Here is a 17,651-nt window from a genome sequence, read left to right on the forward strand (position 1 = left end):
AATAGTGTTCCGTGTCTCTGGGGAACGTGGGCTAACCACGTCTACATCCAGCTCTCAATCTTCCGTGATTATCCAAATCCTCTCGTCTCATTACCGTCTTGATGGTTTTCCTTCGCGCACGGGCTCAATTGAAACAGTATTGAATTAAGCCGCGTCCACGGGCAGTCAATATCTGCGAGTGTAATTGCTGACATGGTCTCTCGTCTCCCTCGTCTTCCGCTGCCTGTGGGTGTAATTGTGTTACTGTCTGCTCTAATAGAGCTTACGTGCAAATGACAGAACACAGGCAGCAGCCAACAGGGCCGGGTTGGAGACTAAAGAGCAGATAAACAGGGCCCGCCATTCATTTGAGCCCTCGTTTTCCTATTAGACCCAGCTTCTTTTCTTTTTTTTTACCACACGTCTTATTATCTAACTAACACGTGGAACTGAAATTTCGTGGCATCTCGCATTTGTAAATGTTAACGTCACAACGCCGACTGGACCCACCGACTCTCGAGGTGGCCTTCTCAGTCGTTTTCCCCTCTCGTCAAACGGAGGGTCTTAAAAGATGTGAATTGATTCAGTGACCCGAGTCAACAGCACTTAGGCTTGGCCCGCATCCAAAAGCTCTGTCTGACACCATGCTGGGAAAGACGGCAGGAAGCACAGAACAGAGAGAAACTGGGCTGTGCTCCACTATACCAGTAAAGGTAAAATGGTAAATGGACTTGTCGCTTTTCTAGTCCTCCGACCACTCAAAGGCTTTAACACTACATGTCTTCATTCACCCATTCATTTTGAGTTTTTTTTATTGCGATTCATTTGCACATAAATATATTTTTGCAAACTTTTGTTTTTGTGATAAGTACTTTGAAAACACACCGTGTTTAAAATATTGCGCAGCGAAAAAAGTGACGCAATTATTTTACGGAAAGAGGGCGGAGCTTTCAAACTGCGAATAAAGGCTTCAACCAATCACGTCGTGCGGAACAAACATGTTCAAACACAATTCAACACGGAGGCTAAGTAGTCAGAACTAAGAACACAGTAGAACTTTATTACTCCTTTCAAGAGGACCAGGTCCACTCCTTCCGTTCTTACCTTTCACAATAAAAGCCCTAGACATATACACTGAGTAACTGTTCACCAGATAGCTGACAGTAGTTCAGGCTATACAACAAGAGTTTAGCTCAGACAGACTGTCAGACGCTGCTCTGGGTCAATAGGATCCTGGTAGCTGGTCCTATCGGAACCTTACATTTCACAAGTGTTGCAACAGTCGCAAATTTGCATATGAATAGTTAGTATGCAAAATATTCGGCAGCGAGTGTTTGTGTCGTTTATTCGTTAAGCCCCCTAAAGGCCTTAAGGGGAGAAAAAAAAAAGTAAACTGATAATAAAGTTTTGAAGCCGACTTCAACGTTAAAATCACACACACACAGACCCACAACCACCCCCACACACACACACACACACACAACAACTACAGAAGCCTGCTCTCCTGTACCTACATGAAGGCAGCGTCAGCGTGGGCCTCCTCTGGCAGCAAACGTAGCACCACAGTCCGTGCGGGGCCCCGTCTGACCCGTTGCCGGGCCTCAGTGCGACCACCACCCTGCTGCCAGCCCCCCCACCACAATCCTGGGAGCTCACATACAGAACCATGGCTCGGGCTTTCGGAGGTTGTTTCTTCTTTTCAATTTCCTGTGCCCTTAGCCCCGAGTCATCCGCTCTGTTGGATGTTGGCGAAGCTCAAGAGTGACGGCTGTGAACTTAAGTTCCAAGAGAAAGATGATAACAAATATAGAGCCGTCTTCTGTTGCTGTAGTAGTTCTTTATCCTCCGTAACGTGACGTCTTAATATCCCGAGGGCGCGCCTTTAAAGATGACGCCTAAAAAAAAAATGCCTGGCGTGGTCCTTTGTGCCGGCTCGCCCCCAGTACGTTAGAAGTGATGGAAACAAAGGGAGAGGAGAGAGGGAGGGATGGAGAGTGGGAGGGAGAGATGAACATCATGAGAGGCAGAGAGGGAGTGACAGACTGGAGCTGGGGATTGAGACGGAGAACGAGAGCTGGACACAGATATAGAAAGAGGAGAAACAAACGGACGCCACGCATAAAGAAAAGGCAGAAAAAGAGACAGAAATAGAGAAAGAGAGAGAGCGAAAAAGAGAGAGAGAGAGAGAGAGGATGTGGCGGGACTCTCTACCCGATGGGTCGGTCAGCCAGTTTGTACTTCCTGGATCCAATCTATTATTCATATGCTGGATACAGAGAAGGACACACAACGCAGCTGTCCTCGATATCATCACCAGTGTGTGTATGTAGGGATGTAGTGAAGGATACTCCCATCTTTGATTTCTATTATTCATCTCAGGACGGAGCAATAAACATAAAAGGGCGGGGTCACCAAAACTCCCATGCAGAAAGTTAGGGATCACACAAGTGTAACGCAAGATTAACTATACGTTTGTGAAGAGAACTTTCAACTAAAGCAAACCCATCCACCTTACTGTTCGACGCTCAGAGCCACTGACGGTGGAGGGAGGTTGGGGTGGTGCATGGGTCACACAAACACGGGACTGTCACCCAGGAGACCGCTGTCTGTGTCCTGTGTGAAAGTCACCAAGTCAACGTTGACTTACTTTAACGTATTTTTGCTACGCATCTTCTGTACTTTACTAAAGGCTAAACACATCTGCATGTCAGCCCCATCACGTACATTCTAAAATACTATAAAGCAGAGAAAAAGTCGGTGAAAAAAAAACACTGTACTGCTTACAAAATTAGGGGGAGGAGGGCTTCCTCTCCTTCCCCACTGTGGCTCAGAGTTTGATGGCCACTGTGAAAATAGTTAGCAGCTCAGCTGATAAAGTTGTTTGGTTGTTTTTAGCTGGAGATCAGCGATTAGCGCACACACACACACGCACGCGCGCGCGCGCACACGCACACGCACACACACACACGCGCACACACACACACACACACACACACACACACACACACACACACACGACGAGAGACTGAGTGTTTGTCTGGATGATGGAAATGGACAGTAGAGGACAGGGTCATTGTCCTTTGTCCACCCAGACAAACCTCCTGTCATCAAAGCTGCCACCCGTTTATGTTGGTGTCAGTGATGAGCCGACGCCGTCACGCCCGTCAGGGAGGTCAAGGTGTTGGTGTTTATGTGCGGGATGAGCATTTGCTCAGTCCCATCATCCCGTCAGAGACAAAAAGACTAAAAAGCACACAGGGTGGGGGGGGGGGGGGGGGGTTATGAATGATGTAAGAAGCTCAGACTCGATGATGAGTGTGTGTGTTTTTAGCATGTGTGGCTGCGAGGCCAAGTGACTCTACACACTCTGAGCTAAATGACGTTGTCCCTCTGCAATCCCAGGCAAGACGCGGAGGACGCTCTTGACTGTGAGGGAGCGTCTACGTGTCCAGGGTTAAAAACACAGACGACAAGGTGGACACATTATTCATGTCGTGGTATCACATTTAGCTCATGATGTCACCGTCCGAGCATCTGTAGCAACAGCATGTGATTGGCTAAAGGCCAGGCTGAGCGGACACCGGCTCCATAGAAATATGTTGCTCTGGTTGATATGCTGATATTTGTCAAGCCAGAATCCCCTTCTAACTCCACAAACAGCTTACTTCAGAGCCTCCTACACTGACTGAAGCCTCCTCGACTCACACGGTAGAAAAGTTGACATTTGCGGTTTGTAGTTTTAGACAACGGTGACATTTAAAATGCAGAAAACCATGCAGAAAATGGCATGATGTATTTACCAACACTCCGCTTATACAGTAAGCGACCAATTAGTATTCATGCAAATTAGAATCATGGTCATTCCACTCAGATCTTACTGTATCAGCCTAAACAACGATGCCTAATAGTGTTAGAAGTGTCAGACATAATGCTGGCAGTAGAGAAAAACAAAGTTCTCTTCAGGAATTCAAGGTAATACAGGGGTGAAGTATTCCTTTCCTTTGTTAACTTATGTCCCCTTATTTTGTTTGGGGGAAGATGTCGACCAGTGTCTCTAATAAGATAGAGCTGCTGTAACTTGAAATAAATAAAAGACAATGTATACGATTTTATCTGCTGAAATTCAGTTGAGATATCCTTTATCATAATCAGGTGACATAACTGTATTCAAATACCAGTCCTCGTTGTGTGCATTAGCTTTATGGAGCACTGAAAGAGCCAATAAATACATACATACATGTATTAAGAGCTCAGTTCTAACGATGCTCTCCTAAATATAAACATTTCCAGGCTAACAGAGTTGATAACTAGCATCTAGACAGTGTCATGTCTGTTACTCCTGATTTCCTACTCTGAGACACTCGATCCATCCCAAATCCAAGAGCCCAACCCTGCGACTGTAGACTAGCGAACGTGCTCCACTGCGGTCAGAATTAAAACTAGCTGTGAAGAAACAAAGCTCCAGTTTGGGATCGAGCCTTCCTAAAGGCTCTTTTGCCGCTCTGTCTCCCTCTCCTGCTTCCTGTCGACGTCAGTGTTTCCAGCAGACGGAGAGGGTGAAATGGTTCTTCGAGGTCTGATTATGGCGCTCCATCAATAACCATTACACTAGATGGCCAACGTAAATGGACTACCTGGCACACTGCAGACCTACTTCGGGTTCTCTATTTGGCCTCCAATCAATAGTTATCTCCCCACCTCTGTCCCCGCCCTCACCTCTGCTCGCCTGATGCTGACTTCATCACTTTAAAACCACCTCGCTGTTAATACAGTATGAAGGCTCGTCATAGCTTACATACACACTCTCTGCTATTAAATTCAAGGACTTCTTAATGACTTTCAATGTCTAGTTTATTGAGATTACTGTGATTCAAGGACAACGTTTTTACGCTCTGACCTTAGGTGTCATGTTGTAAAGTCATTTCTTTTAAAGGGGACACAGCATGCTCATTTTCAGGTTCATACTTGTATTTGGGCTTTCTACTAGAACACGTGTACATGCTTTGATGTTCAAAAAACACATTATTTTTCTCATACCGTCTGTCTGAATACACCTGTATTCACCCTCAGACTGAAACGCTCCGTTTTAGCGCCTGTCTCTTTAAGAGCCCATTCCCGTTAAAAAGCCCAGTCTGCTGTGATTGGCTTGCGAGAAAAATAAGGCGCACCGTTGCAAAGGAAGTTCTCAAGCTGTGGGCGGTTTATTCTAATGAGCCCGCCTGTGATGTAGGAAGGGGGGCCACATCTGATTGGCTCGTTGTTTTCTGATGGAGGCGGCCCACAAACAAACTGACTGGGTCGTCTTGTTTCACAGCTTGTGGGTTGTTTAGCACTCCAGAAACCTAAATGTAAGTCCACAAGCTCTGAAGAAGTGAGCTTTTCCACCATAAGTCCCCTTTAAAGGCACACTGATGAATACGATGCTGTACTTTGATTAACAAGAAAAGAAAAAAATCTTTAATATCCACAAATTCTGCAGAAGCGAGGCACATGGCAACCCTGTTAAACAATTCATGAGTTAATGAGCGAACGACTGACGAACCTCTTGGTTCATTTCTTACACTGAATGCGGTTGTTTTAGAGTTTTATCAAAGGTCATGGAAGGGCCTCTGTCTTGATCTGTTTCTCTGTCTATTTTTGACTCCTCCACTGTGTCCTAGAAGTGCGTGTGTGCAGGGGGGTGGGGGAATATTTTGGGGCTCGGGGGGAGTCAGGATGTCTAGAGGGGCAGCAGAGTACCGACATCTACACCTCTGCCATCCGCTGGACATCGGAATCCAACTGTTGGAACATCTCAGCGGCATGACAGGGACGATCCTGAGACCGGCGTCGTGTGTTGAGGGATCGTATGTCGCGGTGACACAACATAGAAACACGTACTTATTATAGTGTCCCATCTGCCCGGCAACAAGTGGGCCGGCCTATTGGGCAGCTTTGAGGGGTTAACACTGGGGTGTTGGGGGGGGGGGGGGGGGGGGGTCCTTGACCTGCAACTATTTTCATAACAGATTGCTGTCGAAGTTTGTTTTTCAAGAAAACAATGACTCAAAGTTGCTGTTTCACATTTCTCTATGTTTTACTTCCAATGCAGGTATTCACATGGAGTTCAAACCAAACATTGGTATTAACTGCACAGATACAGAAATCGTAACATTCCAACCAACGTATCCTCATTTGTACAAAAATCTTTCTCCTTGTTACATGAATAGCGTCTTTTCAAAATAAACCTCCGTCTTCACAGGAAGTGACTTGGTTAGATCTAGGAAAAGATTGTGAAATGCTTGGTTACTCTTAGCCCTGTGTGGGCTTTTGAGGTCTTTATACTTCCTCGTTCATGATGTCGTGGATAACATACGATAACACTTTCGTGGGATATCTATGCATTACATTATTTTTCGTAGGTAGAGCTACGAATGCTGGATGAGACCAGCCTGCTGCAAAAGAGCGGAATGACGCAGGAAAGGAAAAATGTAAGAAAAACCAGTGAACCAGCTGATTCGACGAACACCTGTGCTCCTTAGAGTCAGCTGGGCTAGTGTGCTTTAGTTAGTTAGGTTAGTACCTCCACTCTTTGATTACCCGCCTCAGAAAGCACATAAACAAATCATTAGTCACTGAGCTATAAAACGACAAACGTCTCAAGATGGGTGGAGGAGAAGAACTCTCCCAGGGCTTTGAAAAACAACATAGTTGAGCAACGTAGCAATGGCCGACGGGTTTCTCATCTCCTGAATGTTGCAATAAGCCCCATTGAGGTCATTATTTGGAATTCACTCCACCGTGAGCCGACCACGAACAACCACAACCAGGCAAGTCGTAAAGTTAGTCAGAAGAGAAGCCGAACAGCCACTTAAAAAGAGCTCCGGTGGAATCATCCCTTTAATCGGCAGTTACCGTCGTCACGGACATAACGAGACGCAATGCACTCCACCGCCGCCGTCTCCACGCACAAGGACCCTCGGAGGACTCCATCGTTGAAACTCCTCCTGAGTTTAATACAAAACATTTGGAGAAGCCTGTGGATTGCTGGGAGAATGTGGCGTGCTCAGACGAGACGCAAATCTTTTTCAGCAGCAATACGTCGCACCAAATTGTGCAAAGACGCTTCTGCATGTAGTGTCTCGCCACTGTAGACATGTAGAAGCATCGCTTTTCTGTCCCCTTGTCCAATTTGAAATCTGGGGCTATTTTGCATCCATGACTCGTCTTCTTTCAGACCAGTGGACAGAAGAAAACCCAGAACACAGATCGAGGTGTTTATTTTACTACTTTGTCTGTAGATTTCCAAAAGTTACCATTACATAACGCCTCATTTACATATTTAAAACGTAACATTTAAAAAAAACGAATCGTCTTAATGGAGGTAATGGTGGAGATATCTACATTTCTTTTACCCTCACCTGTAGTGTCTCCCCTTGAGCAGGGATGGAGAATATGCTCCATTGTAAATAATCAACAACAACAAAAATCATAAATCCTGATTTGAATGGTCTGAGTTTGAGTCAGCTGGGTCTATAATAACTGTCAGACGTTGAGGAAAGCAGCCGCGGTCATAAAAGCCTCATTAAGGAAAGACTGCAGGGAGTGGAGAAACAGGACCACGAGGGTCGTGTGGAGAAACAGGACCACGAGGGTCGTGTGGAGAAACAGGACCACGAGGGTCGTGTGGAGAAACAGGACCACGAGGGTCGTGTGGAGAAACAGGACCACGAGGGTCAAAAAGAAGCTTGTGACGGCTACCATCTTCAACATGCATGTCTTGAGTGGAACTAATGTTGATGTTAATGCTCGCAGTGTTTTAAAGGATATTTTCAAGCAAGAGGACGTATAGATTCTCCTTGTAGTTCAGGATTTAATCAACACGACGGTATTTCATAAAGCAATGTCATTTAATAAATCATATTTTATAGGAGTCATATATTCCTCCTCACCGCTGGACTCTTGAGGCTGGCTGGGATGAGCAGCTGTTACCTTCCACCCCGTGAGCAGACAAAAACCAACACTGCCATGAATTATACATGACTGCATGACTCACAGGAGAAACAGGGACCCAATCCTCTCTGAAGCGGAGCGCACCACAGACGACAGATCCCCACCATCCGTCTCTCTACACGCGTTCCTCGTAGTAAACAAACACGGAAGACTAAAAGAGGGGAGGGCGTGATGGGGGGGTGGAGAAATGAGGGAGAGAAGCCGGCACACAAATCTGCACCGTCAGCTGCTCTGGTGAAACCGGAGTCTGCCATCGGCCCGGAGGAAACGCTCCATCAATTGTGAAAAAAGGGAGCTCATTTTTGTCAACGCTGAATTACAAGCAGATCAGCTGAGATGCTGCGGTGCGATTCATCCTCAGAGCTGGAAGCAGAGTGATCTTTGTTTGTTTTGCCTCAGACTTCTAGAGAGCTCAGCAAATACGCAGTTATGGTCAGTGGCATGACATGCATGTAGGAATGTTGGTTTTTGGTGGGAGTTCTCTGGAGTTTAATGGGCTGGGATTTGGTCATGTTTCAGTGTCGGTTACTTGCTATTACGGTTACGTTTCCCTGAAACGCACTATTAAAGTGTTTTATTGCTTCTTTTGTAACCCTTTTTACTTCATTTTTATTCTATTTTTTCTTTTTGATAGCTGCTTCTGGGTTATGTTTCAACGTGCTGTGTATGATCAGGTTTGTGAGGAGTAAACGTTGATTTGAAATACAGACAACTCCCGCCTAAACTCACAGCTGATGGTCGTTTACATCCGTCTCAGCGGCGACGACGATCGGCTCGGTAATCTGATACATTTTCTCTCTCAAAGTGTTCGGTGTTGGTTCGATGCAGATGTGTCAGTGTCTGTGTAAACGTCAGCAGATGAGGAACAAGAAGTTATTACACTGTCCACCAGAGGGCGCTGACAAGAGCATTCTGACACTCACTGTCTACTATAATGAAAACACTTATAATGCCTTATGATCTGCTTATAGCACTATTTGTATTCTTCATAAAGCTTTATAACGATAAATTATCAAAATAATTTTATAATGACTAATAAGGTCGAGTATCATAATACGTGATTGCTGGTCACTCTGATATTTTCTTCTGGCAAGGATCATAGTGTATTATTATACATTACAGTATTATTATAATGCATTATAATCACTGTTTGAATGCATTAGAATGTGATGAGTCACTTAAGTGGTCATTAAGTGGTCATTGTTTACTTTACGTAAAATAACAACGTTTTGTGTGTTGGTCTTGCATACGTGTTTGTTGTATAATCACATTAAAATGCATTATAACAGTGATTTTAATGCATTTTAAAAGCATTATAATGTATTTAAACTATGAGAAGTATAATACACTATGATCCCAACCAAAACAAAAAAAATGTCAGTGAGTGAGAAGCAATTATGAAGTACTACTGTATGATAGGGTCTGGGTTAGAAGCCATTACAACATGCTTTATCATGTGTTACGATTAATCTCAGAAGGCATCATGAATATTTAAGAGCTTTTTTTATAACTATAATTATGCAGCGCTATAAATGGATTATAACAGATTATGAGTATGTTTGTAATGCATTCATATCCCAGATCTAGTTGTGTGATGCTAATGCTAATGCTACTTACACTAATCAGTTGTGTCATCATACTTCTGGCTTTTGGAGGAAGAGGATCTGCAGTAGTCAATGCGGTCACAACTAAAGACCCGGGAGATGTTTTCAACGTTATTTTGATTCCTTCATGTTTATTCATCAGAATTCAAAAAGCACTCTGGCTTATGTTTATGCCATTTTTCATACTCATAACTGCACTCAATGGCTCGCCAGAGAAAGCAACACTATCAACTACCACAAAGACAATTAAAGTTAAACTTCCCTTCCAAAGATCAGGAGACCTTGGCGACTGTGGTCAGCCCCCCCCCCCCCCCCCCCCATATTCCAGCCTTCCCACACTGTTGCTACATGACAACTAGAGCGCAGCTCAACCAATGAAATCACAGCGTGGCTCCTTAAGCAATCGGGGGAAGGCTCCGTGAGAGGCCTCGCTTCCGGCTGCAGCGTGTCTGAGGCCTTATGGGACAGAACGGTTAAACGTTTCAACACACACACACACACACACACACACACACACACACACACCTCATGGATATTTCACACACTTAATTACTGGTACAAGACAGCAGCAGTGGAATACATTCATGTGGTGTATCTGATTGAACTGCAGGACACTGAGTAGGGACGAACTCGTTCTACCTTTTCTCTCCTGCTTGGTTAACGATCCGATACTTCACGGTAAACTCTCATGGTGAGAGGTAACTCACAACCTCTTAGCTATAAGCAATGATGTTCATGAACATTCTTTAGGCTAGAATGCTTAGAATTGTGTCTCAGTGTTCTACAGCGACTAAAAGCCAGCAGTCATGATCCAATAGAATAAAGGATTGGGTATCAGTAAATGCACCTAAACCCTTTCAGTGGATAAGATAGGTGGGGGATGGTCTATCTGTAGAGCTCCAGGCTCAGGACCACCTCCTCTGTCAGACCCTTTACAATCCCAATCTTGGAACGCGAAGTGACGTCTAAAATTGGACCATCAGGATACGATAGCATGCGTTCACTAGTCCGAATAAACCACGCAAACCTCCATCAAACACACCAACGCAAACAACACAACTTCAATATTTCAACATGGTAACTCGTGAAGTTCGGTACGGTATCGTTAAGAAGCAAATCACTTGTTCATTGACTCGGTGTTCCGCACACGGTCCTGTCCTACTCACTCCGGAGGGTGATCTGAGTCCGGCTGATCTTCCGCTGATCCCGGGGGAGCCGGTGAACTCTCCATGCAGCGGGCATGTCTGCGGATACCTCTGTGATGGGGCCTTGAAGGGGTCCTGGGTTTACCAAAGCCTCCAGCAGCAGCAGTCAGAACATATACACAAAGATGGTGACCTCTGAACCTTCCTTGTTCTCTGTCCCTGACTTTTCCACTCGCTCTGTCCCGTTGAACACAACTTTCCTGTTCTGTGTCTCCGTCCGAGCCTTTAACTCACAGCATCTGTCTCGTACTCAGTCTCTCTCTGCTGTTGTCCAGCTGTGTTGCAGTGTTTTAGTCTCCCACTTTGCCAACCCGGGGAGGTCCGCTGCCAGAGACCATGAGCTCATCAAGAAAATGAAAAGTGGGGCAGGTGGGCGTGTGGTGGGGGGCGGGGGGGGGGGGGTGTCACGCGTCGTCACGATCGGATGAGTGAAAACACATGCCAGACTGATGTGGTGCACTGTCGGGGGGGTGCTTACACCATGCTTCCCCTCCCCCCGCCCCTACCTGACCTGCAAAAACAAACTGGTCCTGGCCCCGGGCTGTTTCTGCGGGCCAGGGATGAAGTGTCCCTCTGTGCGTCTCCCCCTCTCTCAGGTTACAGACCCGTCCTGTTGCCAGGCCCGTAAAGACAGAAAATAAATGGAGACTTCTTTCACGCGTCTCTGTGGAGACGAGCTGCTGCCGACGCGAGAACACACCACGGGCTCCAGTCTGCTTTCTACTCTGCTTTAAATACTGCCATCTTCTCAAGTATTGGCATCTTCAAAGCTTCGTTTCTTTAGCCCAAAACTCTGAAGTTAGTATACTTAAAGTTACTGTGAGGAACTTTTGACTGGTTATGAAACGGTCTCGGTTTAATACGGATTCCTCTGTTTGACCTACATAAGGAAACGAGACCGTCAGTGAGAAGGTTGTGGACAAACTCAACAGAGGATGAAAGATTCCTTCAGTTCAGTTTTCAGATGTCTTCTTAAGGTGTCACTGGTTGGTATCTCATTTTGGAATCATATCCTTTATTCATTGTGATCTGATTATAATTCAGCTCCAATAAGAGCTCAATCTTTCTGACAGCTCATCACAAAACCCATGAGAGGAGACCAACAAGACAAAGAGTCCTCTGTCCTCTTGCACCACTTTCGCACACAATTCAACACACTGAACAGGAAATGAATTGATCATCAAAAGACACCCAAATAGTCTCCGATTCGTTGATTTCTCTGTTTTGTATCATTGCAAATTTAAGAAATTGTTGACTGTTTATCAAAAAATCACGTTGTTTAATCCTGTTCATCCTGAACTTGTCTCCTTTAAGAGAATCACATTTATACACAAAAAACTAAAACCAGACCACAACACAGACAGACGCCCAGCGGCCTGTGACCCGTCCCTCCCTCGACTGACCCCCCCCCCCCCCCCGCTCTACTTTAGCCTTTTTAGGAGAAAAGAGAAAACACACATAAACAGAGTGTATGTGTGTATGAGACTCGATCTGGACTCCGCTGTGTGGGAGCTTGCCGTTTGGTAACGACGTCACTTTTAACCTAGAGTCAGAGGGGGGGGGGGATTTTTCCTTCTGACTCGACACACAGCGATGGAGTAAAGCTGGTTTCACTGATGTGAGGCCAGCTGATCAAACCAGTGTTTGTGTGTGTGTGTGTACACATACTGTATACAGAAGTCCTGGGAGTGTGTGTCATGATTCTAGGAGTGCATACACACACACGAGTATACACACTTTCCACATGTCAACAGTCACCACATCCACTGGCTTCGCTAAGACGGAAACTATTCTGTGCTTTGTTCAATAGCTCACTCACACATTCCTTCATGCCTCAGATGAGCACACACACACACACACACACACACACACACACACTTACATCATTCTGTAGCTTCCCAGTGACGTTCCTTATGAATATAAATCACATGTAGGTCGAGGGTTTGTGTGTTTTAGTGTCAAAATGCTATTTTCCCTTCTAAACACGGTTTTCCCCCTGTGGCCCGCCGTTAGTTTCTAAATATACATAAATCCATAGTCAGCGTACAACCTACAGTGACTTAGCTAGCGCTATCGTTGTCATTAGCCACATCGATTAGCTCACTTTGCTAACTTACGTCAATGCTTTGTTTTGCCGACGACTGAATGTTCGTTTCTGTTTGAGACAAAAAAAAAAAATGGGGTAGATGGAGTCGACCTTTAACGACATTTTTACGTTATGATAAAGAAATTTTAAAAAGGAGCGGTGGTTTAAAAAAAAGTTTGTTATCTTCCACAGTAAAAATCTGCAACTGAAGAGATGCTCTTCTCTATGTGGAGGGGAGGAGGACAGAACCAAACACCACGTCGTTCCTAATCACTCGCACTGTGCATTCTGTCACACAGGACAAGCAAAAGGACAGAGATGTGATTCAGATTGATTCCTCATCTCCTCACTCCTTCCTTCCCTGCCTTAGTGCTCTCAGGATCTGGACCCCAGCTCAACATAACTCTGCCCCATAAAGGTGAAGGTAAACGTTAGAGGAGCTGCAGAAACGTCTTTAAAGACCGTCTGCCATTACAGAGCCGTTTGTCTTATTAACCGTCCTCTCTGTCGTCTTACGTTCTCTTTCTCCCGCCTTTGTCCAACTTTCTCCCCGCTCTAACTTTGACTGGTGCCCGACGATTTACGCCTCCATCGATCATTGGAACTGGTCCTGTGGGGTGTGAACAGCTGCCTGGATCAGGCCTCTAATAACAACTGCTACTCTGAAGCAAAAGCTCTGATAGCTGCTGAATTTACGCATATATGTAAGTGCAAATGGGAGAACCTACAAAAAAAAGTCAAACAGACGGCGTCTTTTTCTTTCCCAATATTCCTTACGTGGGACATGCTAATGTATTCGGGTAAGGTCGTTGGCATCGGGCCAGGCGGCCGGGGCGTTAAAGGGATCGTAAAAAAAAAAATTTGTGCCCGACGAATGAGCGATGGGATTCCGAGGCTCTGCCATGTGGCGGGAGTGAGTGATGGCGGAGGGAGGTCGGGTCCCACAGAGGACCGACTTACAGCAGCAGGCGCCTGCAGAGAGCAGCTGTCGGGACAGAAATACAGGAGCAACAGTGGGGTGAAAACGGGGAGACCTGTCGCCTTCCTCATGGCTTCTGTAAGCAGAACACACTGCGCAGCGAAGGAGGGCAGAGAGGAAATAAGGGGAGTGGAGGAAAGAGCCAGAGGCTGAGCAGGACTCTACTTCTCTGACTAACAAATACTACAGTCTGCATTCCAGTCACACTCCATAGGAACCACAGCAGCCATTCAAACATGTGACAACAGGGACAGCCATCTTTACACACTGCTACAGAGGAATAGTACAAAAATGCATTAGTTTTGACTAATTATTATAATGAATTATTGGGATGTCCTTAGAAGTAAATGTACTGACAAACATACTAGACTGCAGGCAGTAGTGGTGTTCACGATGTGTAATTGCAGATATTGATCAGCGCCAAAAAAATGAACGGACCCCACTCGATCACCGTTAGATGCATCGAGGGCCGAACGCTCGGACCACATTCTGAGGCGTTCCGGGCCGCAATCAAAGAACCGCCTACTTGACCGGCGTCCTCTGCGTTTTAGAGGAAGTACGCGCTCCACGGCGTCTGAAAATGTTTCACGAGTTCGGTGTTTCTGTTCTGGTGCTCTGTACAGATCTGACTCTTGCTCACCTGCTCTCATCCCCGGCTCTCTGAGGCCCCGGTGTCGGGCACATGGATGTCCTCAGGGACCGCCAGTAGATGATGGATATTTTTAAGGATATAAAAAGGTACTTTAACTCAAATGTTGGATGTTACCACTGCTTCTTCCCGCCAGTTAAACAACAAACACCTTTCTGATCTTTGCAAATGGAAATGATGCACGTGTCTATTTGAATGTGGAGCAAGGAAGTGAGTGGACGTAGTCATGGTGACGTCGCTCATATGTTTGTTGACTGCCATTTTGAAGACTTGAGTTAGGCAATTTCGACGCCGACGCCGTATACGTCTCTGGTAGCGGCAGCAACCTGTCAATCACAGTAGCCCCGCCCTAAAGCATACCCTGCTTTATGGTCTATTTGACTCTAAATGGAGCATAATTTCCTAAATGAACATCATGCTGTATTGAAGAAGACTTGAAACTAGAGATTGAGACCATAAACTCATGTTTACAATGTTTACTGAGGTAATAAATCAAGAGAGAAGTAGAGTCATTTTCTCATAGACTTCTATACAATCAAGGATTCACAGATACACTTTCTCATTAAAAACGTATTAAAGCACCATGAAAGCCTGGGACTCATCCTTCTCTTACTGATGGACGCACTGAAGTGCTGTTAAACGTGATGCGACTGCTGAGTTTAGGAGAAAGAGTGAATAAACTATGTACGAATCTTGGAACTGAACAACATGATTAGAACCAGCAAAGAGATTTGTGATGAAAATAAAAAAAGGTTTTAGCATCAGAAGTGTGATTTTCTTTATTAAATAAAAACCTAAACGTGGTGAGGAAAAAGAAGAGAACCCATGACTGCATCATCAGTTAGTGAGGCACATTTTGCTTCATATGGTCATTCTTCATATTGTCTTTTAAATGTCTCTCTGATACTCCGCCGTGTCTCGTCCTCACACACACAAACATACCACACACTCCTCGCGGCACCATTAGCATAATGAGGCGCATCACTATCAGGATAATTAGTGGGGAGGAGGGGGGGGGGGGGGCTTAGGGGGAGAAGAGAAGATGATACAATAAGGAGGAGAGGAGAGGAAACAGGAGAGGAGAAGGTTAGATAAGAGAAGAGAGGAGAGAAGAAGAGAAAAAAGTAGAGGAAACTGAAGAGGAGAGGAGAGGAGAGGGTGTGGGGTAGGGCAGGTCATACTCAGATCACATGAACATAAGGATGCTCCACATTAATTCTCTGCCTCTTCTTAGTGTGATTATAAATGAAGTCCGGCCTCGATCATGGTAGCTGAAGATTAGTCTTCACTTTGGAGTCTAAATCAGAGCGCTAACCCTGCTTCATTTTCATCAACTGGCAGTACACTTTGTATCTAATGGTACTTCATCGTTGAGGTGGAACACTGCAGTGGGGCATCATTGTACCGATTGGGTAAGGTTCATACCACAAGCCATCAACATCGCCTCCTGCCTTACTATCAACCAGGAAACTGTGCATGTCCTGGATCTCTCTGCCTCTCTACCCTCTTAGAACTGAAGGTGCTCACTAGAACCACATCAGGTTCTTTGGCTTGTCCCCATGGGAGAACCCTTTTTGGTTCCTGGTAGGACCTTGACCAGTTACAAAAACTGACAGCAAGTTTATTCCTGAACCATCTGTGAAACTGGAGGTTCTATGGAGAACCTTTCCACCTTCTAAGGGTGCTAACTAGAACCCACTCTGGGGGTTTTGACCGAGAACTCCTTCCGACTACAAGGGTTTCATCTAGAACCGAAGCAGGGGATTTTACTGAGAACCCTGTACCATCTAAGTGTTTCATCTAGAACCCACCCCGGAAGTTCGACGGAGAACTCTTTTCTATTCCATGTGTTTCATCAAGAACCTGCTCAGGTGTTTGCAAAGTGTTTTTAGATGAAAAATGTTCTTGATAAAACCCTTGGTTTTACAAGGAACTCTTGAAAAACCCTTCCTTTAAGAAAGGGGAAGAACCCCTCAGGAAGAACCCCTTTTGGAACCCTTGCGTCCGACCCGAACAAAGCCGCCCTACCTGTGTCCTGCGAGTTGAGCACCTCCAGGGCGTGCATCATGGCACTGGCAAACACGTTGGCGTCCTCCTTGCTGCCGAAGTTGAGGCCGTAGACCTGCCGGGCGTCACGCCACTGGTGGAAGGTCTGCGTGGCCTGGTTGTACTTCAGCCCCTTGGGAATGGCACAGTTTATCACCACCTGGAGGTGTCCACCATGAGCGAGTTGGGGAAAGGGAAAAGAGGAAACATCCTTTAGATTGGTAACGAGTGATGTGATAACTTTAAAAAGTAAAGCATTTTATAAGTAAACTGTATCTAAGGAGCCACAAAGAACGACATGCTGTCGAGTCCTGTACTCATGTGTTTCTGAAGTCTGGAGAGCTTAAACTGACAGGAAATAGCCTTGTGGAAATGTGACAGCGTGTTTCAAGGCTGACTTGAGATCTGTGACTCAGTTGCACACACGTAAAAACAGTCAAAACATGGCGGTCACGCTCCATCCACCCTCCATCTCTCAGCCATGACGCTACCTCCGTCCGCCATGCTGCCGAGCTCAGACGCCGAGGAAAAAGATTCACAACAAACTGATATTGTTCCTCTAAAAAGCTCGTGAAACACAACACTGGGACTCCGCGGCCATTACGTGGCAAAAGGTCCCGTTTGCCTGAACATGAAGTCACTTTATGATGCCCTCGCTCTGTGTTTAAGGGCCCTCTGAAGCTAGCATCAGGGGGGGTTTCAGCGTCCTGGGCACGTTACCAAGCAGATAACGCCTCAAGCTAACCCTCTCTGAGTTATTGAGCCGGAGACGTGGGTCTCCGAACATCAACAGACTCTCCTCTTCATCTTCTGCATCTTACACACACACACACACACACACACACACACACACGCACACACGCACACAATGTGAAAAGCATTTTGAACGGAAGGATCTTAATCTGCATCATAATCGGTGCATTTTTTGGGCGTCGTGAAGCGCGGGGATGATGGAAAAACGCTTCTCATCTGATAAAGCTGAAAGATAGTGTAATGTGGTTTAATCCCATAATCGCTGAGTCATCTCATGTCCAAACTAATGAGAGACTGAATCTGACACGTTTCCCCTACAGGGAACCCCCGTGGTCCAGCGCTTATCATACGGGGCCCC

The 17,651-nt window shown here is 45.7% G+C and overlaps 1 protein-coding gene across 1 annotated transcript in view; it reads right to left on the reverse strand.

Annotated features, from left to right (window-relative positions):
- enah (ENAH actin regulator) overlaps nt 1-17,651 on the reverse strand; it is a 62,002-nt gene that overhangs the window by 37,723 nt on the left and 6,628 nt on the right. The window contains exon 2 of the mRNA XM_076084580.1: nt 16,523-16,700. Coding sequence (XP_075940695.1) covers nt 16,523-16,700 — 178 coding nt within the window. The remainder of the gene's footprint in view (nt 1-16,522; nt 16,701-17,651) is intronic.

Source organism: Anarhichas minor, unplaced genomic scaffold, assembly GCF_050575085.1.
Source record: "Anarhichas minor isolate MPS153535 unplaced genomic scaffold, ASM5057508v1 ptg000136l, whole genome shotgun sequence".
NCBI lineage: Eukaryota > Metazoa > Chordata > Actinopteri > Perciformes > Anarhichadidae > Anarhichas > Anarhichas minor.